Here is a 6875-nt window from a genome sequence, read left to right as displayed (position 1 = left end):
GTGTGTGTGTGTGTGTGTGTGTGTGTGTGTGTGTGTGTGTGTGGAGGGGGGTGGGGTTAGAGGATGTTAACTTTCCTGGTATCTTCCTAGAAGGGAGTTGGGGAATGAAAAGTCAGAGGTGGTGATCAATTCTGAATTATGTATCTAATTTTACTGGTATGATCAATAGTACAGATAAGTTTTCTTTTTAAATTCAATCCCAGATACCTCTGCCTTTGACATAGGATTTAGAGAATTATCTCAAAAGAACATGACATATTTATTTGGAAATTTTGTGATGCACCCCAAGAAGGATCTTTGAACTTCCAATATTTAAGGCAAAATTTGATCATTGTTCCCTCTGATGCACATATGTCTGTTGACTCACTTATCACTCTCTATTATAATTATTTAAGCATCTATCTCAGCCACAAGACTATAAGCTTCCTTTAGACAGAAACTTGGATCTATTCAATTTGGGAACTGCAGTGCTTAGCACAGAGCCTGATGCCCAGTAGGTGTTTATAGGATACTGAAAGAATGAATACGGCTTTGGGGTTTTATCCCACAATCATTCATTCCTTTGTCTGTCAAATATTGACTGAGCATCCCCTATATCTAGGCAATCTCATAGTCCCCTGGCAACATTTGGCCCACTCTGGGGAAGATTTCCCAAGTCCTCACCACTAGGACTTACCAAGTCCTGGGGTAACTGAACAACAGAATCACCAAGTCAGGATGCTTTGCCTCACTGGGCCTGGCTCCTTCTATCCACCAGCTGGAGGGATCCCTGGAGCAAGAGAAGAAGGTGCGCATGGACCTGGAGCGAGCGAAGCGGAAGCTCGAGGGCGACCTGAAGCTGACACAGGAGAGCATCATGGACCTGGAGAATGACAAGCAGCAGCTGGATGAGCGGCTGAAAAAGTACTGTGTCCCTTCCCTGCTACCCTTCCTCCTCCCAGCCCATAACAGTACAAGCAGACCCAAGAGAGCCATCCTCTGAGGCAACAACCTCATGCAGCCTCCGCAAGCAGAGGCGCAAACCATGGGAAAAGGCCTTCCACACAAGGGCTTTCCTCCCCCAGACCTAGATATCAGGGTTAGTTAGACAGTCCTCCCTGGCAAAAGGTCCATTTTATGCCTTGAGTCTTTTCTTTGTGTTAGGCACTCAGTGGGAAGGAAAATAACAGCCTTCCCCCTTTACACACACTCTCTTTGAAAACCAGTTCCTTGACATGGAGGAAGGTGCCACACAAGAGCCTCTTAGGAAAGTCCCTTTGTGGCTTTTCACAGAGAGCCCACAGGGCAGCAAGAAATGCCCTCATGCTCAAGAAGTCAGGGGATCAGGGCCATTTCTTTGTTTTGCTTAACTTGTGGTTCTAATTCTTAGTGCAAGTTCTTCCAAAATGTATAGACTTTCCAGACTTGGTAAACAGTGAGCTTGCAGAACATATTTTGGTAATTGAAGATCTTATGGTGTTTCAGGCTCAGGACTTTGAAAGGCTCTGAGAATCATCATAATCTACATCCTCATCAAGTTTGTGTTTGCACAGGAATCTTCATACCTTCCTGGGTACAGAATGTGTTGAATAAATGAATGAATACACGATCCCATTTGATTCTCAAAACACCTTTTAAGGATGGTATCTTTAATTTTACTTTACCAAAGAGGAAAATAAGTTTCAGAAAGGTTAGCTGAGTTACCCAAAGCAACAGTGACAAAATTAGGGACTATCAGAGCTAAAAGTGATCTTTGAAGCAATCTAGTCCAGTCCCCTCATTTTACAGATGAGAAAACAGGGACCAAAGATGGGAATATCCTGCAGAGCCCGGAACCATCAGCCTGTCTACAGCACTCTTCCCATTACATTCTTGTTGGATTTCAATCCTATGGCAGGTGTTACACCTCCAGAGATCCTACATCACCCCCAGAAGCTGTTTTTCTGATGAAATCCTACTCTTTACCTGTTTCATTACCATTTCCAACCATTAGTGGACCTTCCTGAGGACCCACGAGCCTCCCTTGCCTCACCATCCCTCCTTCCCCACAGAAAAGACTTTGAGCTGAATGCTCTCAATGCAAGGATTGAGGATGAACAGGCCCTGGGCAGCCAGCTGCAAAAGAAGCTCAAGGAGCTCCAGGTAAGGTCTGGAAACCCACATGGAGTGCTGGGTCCCTGGGCTGGTTCTGTTTCCCCTGCCCCCTCCTCTAGGGTGTTCTGTTCACAGCATTACAGGGGCTAATTATTGCCCATGGAGGCAGACATGCAGCTATCACAGTGTCCCCATGGGTACACCCAAAAGGGCCCAGGTGATACACAGAGACCCTGAAAAGGTCACAGTCCTGGAGGGCAGAAATCCCAGCTTCCTGTCTCAGCTCTGCTTTAGTTGGGTGACCACGGGGAGCCCACTCCAGATCTCTGGGTCTCCATGCCTTCCCTGTTACCTGGAGGGTTTTAAGGGCCCTTCAACTCTGATGGCATGTCTTCAGTTCTTACCTCTGGAGCAGAAGCTGTGTTAGGTCTTTAGTTGTCAGGTCAGACAAATATGGCTCTCTCATTTTCAACTTTTCTTATTTTCTTTTGTGACTAAACTGCTTAAAATATCCCCAGAACACAGGTCTCGTTGTCCATCTTTAAGAGCAGGTTTCAACCACTTTCCTTCCAATAAAGAGCGTGCAGACTGTCATGCCCTAGCCAAAAGGAAGGCCAGCTCAGCTCTTCAAAGCATCTTCCCCAAATCCTTCAATTTTCACCTCTCCACTGGAAGAGCTAAACTGTCTTGCTGTTCCAGAGAAGCCGAGAGCCTTTTAGAGCCCGGGGGGAGGGGGAGATCCAGCAGCGGGGTCCAGGCGGTGGGTCTGAGCCCTTTGTGTCTGGCCCAGGCGCGCATCGAGGAGCTGGAGGAGGAGCTGGAGGCCGAGCGCACCGCCAGGGCCAAGGTGGAGAAGCTGCGCTCAGACCTGTCCCGGGAGCTGGAGGAGATCAGCGAGCGGCTGGAAGAGGCTGGTGGGGCCACATCCGTGCAGATCGAGATGAACAAGAAGCGTGAGGCTGAATTCCAGAAGATGCGGCGGGACCTGGAGGAGGCCACGCTGCAGCACGAGGCCACTGCTGCGGCTCTGCGCAAGAAACACGCCGACAGCGTGGCCGAGCTGGGCGAGCAGATCGACAACCTGCAGCGGGTGAAGCAGAAGCTGGAGAAGGAGAAAAGCGAGTTCAAGCTGGAGCTGGACGATGTCACCTCCAACATGGAACAGATCATCAAGGCCAAGGCAGGCTCTGCTCAGCCTCTCCTCCTCCAACTTCCTCCTCCCATCTCCACTTTCTCCCCATGTCTTCTCTCTTCCTTCATGGTTCATTTTCCCACTTCCCTTCCTCTGCCTGGTTCTCAGATGCCCTCCTTGCCTCCACACCTTCCCTCTTTTCTCCTTTAGTTGTACCCCTTACACCTCCTTCAGTTCCCCCCACCAACCATCATATAACTCTCCTTCCCTTCTCAGGCTAACCTGGAGAAGATGTGCCGGACCTTGGAAGACCAGATGAATGAGCACCGGAGCAAGGCGGAGGAAACCCAGCGTTCTGTCAACGACCTCACCAGCCAGCGGGCCAAGCTACAAACCGAGAATGGTGAGCCTACAGCAGGGGCTCCATGGACCCCACCTGTCTCCCCAACCTCCTGAGCCACTCCAGCCTTGGTTGCTCACACACACAGACACAGAGTCTCTCCAGAGAATGGGGCCTGAGTACTAGGGGAGGAGGTAGGGATAGAGAGGAGTGGCTGATCTCAAACGGTGCTTCCCCAGGTGAGCTGTCCCGGCAGCTGGATGAGAAGGAGGCACTGATCTCCCAGCTGACTCGAGGCAAGCTCACCTACACCCAGCAGCTGGAGGACCTCAAGAGGCAGCTGGAAGAGGAGGTTAAGGTAAGGGCTAGCCTCGGGCCACCTGGCCCAAGCAAGGAGCACACTAACTAGCCTTGCATTGACATCACTCCCCTTCTCAGGAATAAGGCTTATGTGTACCCACAGTTCTCCAAGAATTCTAAAAAGAAGTCATAGCACAAACCCTGCCACATGCCTTCTACTCCCCAGGCTGAGGCCCTCTGCCTTCTGCTGCATCCCTGGGCAAGAGGCAGGGTGTGAGGAGGAGGAGAGGAAATGAACTAGGGAGACATGAGATGGTCTTGCCTAGGCATAGCTAGGGGATGTAGGGACCACACAAATGGGTCAACCTGAAAACTGGAGAAAGAATTTAAATTGGAGCCTATTCTTAGCACTTTGCTGGGCTCATGAAAAAGGAGAAAGAATATGAGTTTTAAAAAACACCAGGGTTCAACACTAACCTGGCTCTTACAGCTCAGTGATCTTGGGGAAGTCCCCTAACCTTTTGAGCCTGTTTCCCTCTCCCAACCCCAGTGATAATGACCATACCTGGTGTGGGAAGGAGCTCAGGGCCAATGGCCACGAAGCTTTTCTTAAATAGTTCAGTGCTGCATTGGCATTCTGTGTTATTAGCTAACAATAAACCATTCCAGGTCCACTGGGGATTTGGACATGGATAAAGCCAAGGGAGGATGTTGAGATTAGGTTGAGGAGAATGGTAAGGGATAGGGCTGCCTAATGGAGAAAGCTGAGCCCACCTCCTGGTGCCTACCCCTCCCCAGGCAAAGAACGCCCTGGCCCACGCACTGCAGTCAGCCCGGCATGACTGTGACCTGCTGCGGGAGCAGTACGAGGAGGAGACGGAGGCCAAGGCCGAGCTGCAGCGCGTCCTGTCCAAGGCCAACTCAGAGGTGGCCCAGTGGAGGACCAAGTATGAGACGGATGCCATCCAGCGGACTGAGGAGCTCGAGGAGGCCAAGTGAGTTCTGAGCAGCCCGCCTTCTGGCTGAAGCCCCTTTGCAGGCAGGACTCAGCCCACCCCCAGCCTCAGCAGATCCCACACAGGGGACGCTTAGCTCATGTTTGACACACAGGACTCTGCCCTGGCCCCAGTACCTTCTCCTCTCAGGGAAGCTTTTTGCTCGAATTATGTTTCTGATCCGAATATAAGACGAACAAAAGGTTTGTCTGAGGGCAGAGTGCTTCCGTCTGGGGCAGGGCACTGTGGCAGGGGAAGGCGGTGGGGAGGGCTGCGGAAGCCCACACCTCCCCCATGTCCACAGCCAGAGGCTGGCCCAGGGTCAGTGGGGCCTGGGTCTCTGCGCCCTGCTGGGATCCTCTGCCTGCCATTCTCAGCCCCTGACACCTGTCCTCAGGCTTCTCCAGCTATTCTTCTGAGGTTTCAAGGATTGTCTTCTGGAAGGCTCATGTTGTTTCCTCTTGTCCCCATCCACACCCTCCATCCTCCCCACCCTCTGCCACCCTTCCCTGGGCAGGAAGAAGCTGGCCCAGCGGCTGCAGGACGCTGAGGAGGCCGTGGAGGCCGTTAACGCCAAGTGCTCCTCGCTGGAGAAGACCAAGCACCGGCTACAGAACGAGATTGAGGACCTGATGGTGGACGTGGAGCGCTCCAATGCGGCCGCTGCAGCCCTGGACAAGAAGCAGAGGAACTTCGACAAGGTGGGCCGTGGGTGGGGGCCACAGCCAGCACGCAGGGCAAGGGGGTGTGAGGGCTTCAGGGCGAGGCCATCCCCCTTGGAGGTAGGGGAGGAGGGCTGAGCCCATGCAGGTCCTGAGACAGACCCTGGATATGTGGCTGAGGCTGGGGGGCTGAAGAGTGAGCCTCGTCCCTGGACAGATCCTGGCTGAGTGGAAGCAGAAGTATGAGGAGTCACAGTCGGAGCTGGAGTCCTCGCAGAAGGAGGCACGCTCCCTCAGCACCGAGCTCTTCAAGCTCAAGAACGCCTACGAGGAGTCCCTGGAGCACCTGGAGACCTTCAAGCGGGAGAACAAGAACCTTCAGGGTATGCTGGGGGCCCGAGAGACTGGGGAGGGGCTGTACTGGCAATGTCCCCATGTGGTGCCACCCAGGGACTCCCAGAGGGGTCTGGGCAAAGGGGCATGTCCCTCCAACTCCACTGGACCACGGCAGCCCTCAACCGAGTCACCATGTTCCCCACACAGAGGAGATCTCCGACTTGACCGAGCAATTGGGGTCCAGTGGAAAGACTATCCATGAGCTGGAGAAGGTCCGAAAGCAGCTGGAGGCCGAGAAGCTAGAGCTGCAATCAGCCCTGGAGGAGGCCGAGGTGTGTGTGTGCAGGGCATGGGGTGCAGGGAACTGAGCTCCAGGCTTTGGGTTCCTGTTCTCATCCCTCTCTTTTATTCACTGTCCCATACCCAGAGCCTGGGACAGTGCCTGGCACATAGTAGGCATTCAATGAAGATTTATGGAGTAAATGAATGTCCAGTCACTGAACTCCCTTTATATAAACATTTTACCCATTACATCTTAGCTGAGTTTCCCATTTCCACACGCCTCCCTGTTCCCACCTCTGCCTGCCTCTGTTTTCTTTTATACTCTCTACCTGATTGCTTCTGTTTCCTTGGCAACACCTTTCTCTTCATTTTCCTCCTCGTCTTCATAGCTAGCTCTCCCCTGTGAGGGCCTGAATCACATTTTCTTAGGCTTATTTTTATTCTGTCTTAGATTTTCTTTTCCTCCTCCTTCTGCTTCTTGACTGAACCACTTATACCGCTCTTGAACTCACTTTGTATCCACGATTTGTGAACAGACCCCCACCGTGACCTGTGCCTTGACTGTCTGCCCACATCCCCTCCCCCACCCCTTCCTAGGCCTCCCTGGAACACGAGGAGGGCAAGATCCTCCGGGCCCAGCTGGAGTTCAACCAGATCAAGGCAGAGATCGAGCGGAAGCTGGCAGAGAAGGACGAGGAGATGGAGCAGGCCAAGCGCAACCACCTACGGGTGGTGGACTCTCTGCAGACCTCCCT

The 6875-nt window shown here is 52.5% G+C and overlaps 1 protein-coding gene across 1 annotated transcript; it reads left to right on the top strand.

The window, feature by feature from the left end:
* Positions 1-691: 691 nt before the first annotated feature.
* On the top strand, positions 692-6870 carry LOC116547571 (myosin-7-like; the record flags this gene model as incomplete). Its single annotated transcript, XM_032273486.1, has 10 exons — positions 692-903; positions 2031-2121; positions 2864-3253; positions 3482-3608; positions 3785-3903; positions 4644-4840; positions 5358-5541; positions 5720-5885; positions 6046-6170; positions 6718-6870. Coding segments are annotated over 10 exons (1764 nt in total), but the record flags the coding sequence as incomplete, so codon positions are not given.
* Between the last annotated feature and the right edge of the window lie 5 nt (positions 6871-6875).

The sequence above is a fragment of the Sapajus apella genome, unplaced genomic scaffold (assembly GCF_009761245.1).
Source record: "Sapajus apella isolate SASKATOON/1434 unplaced genomic scaffold, GSC_monkey_1.0 scaffold3624, whole genome shotgun sequence".
In the NCBI taxonomy this organism is placed as follows: Eukaryota; Metazoa; Chordata; class Mammalia; order Primates; family Cebidae; genus Sapajus; species Sapajus apella.
This window is presented reverse-complemented; position numbering and strand designations above follow the sequence as displayed.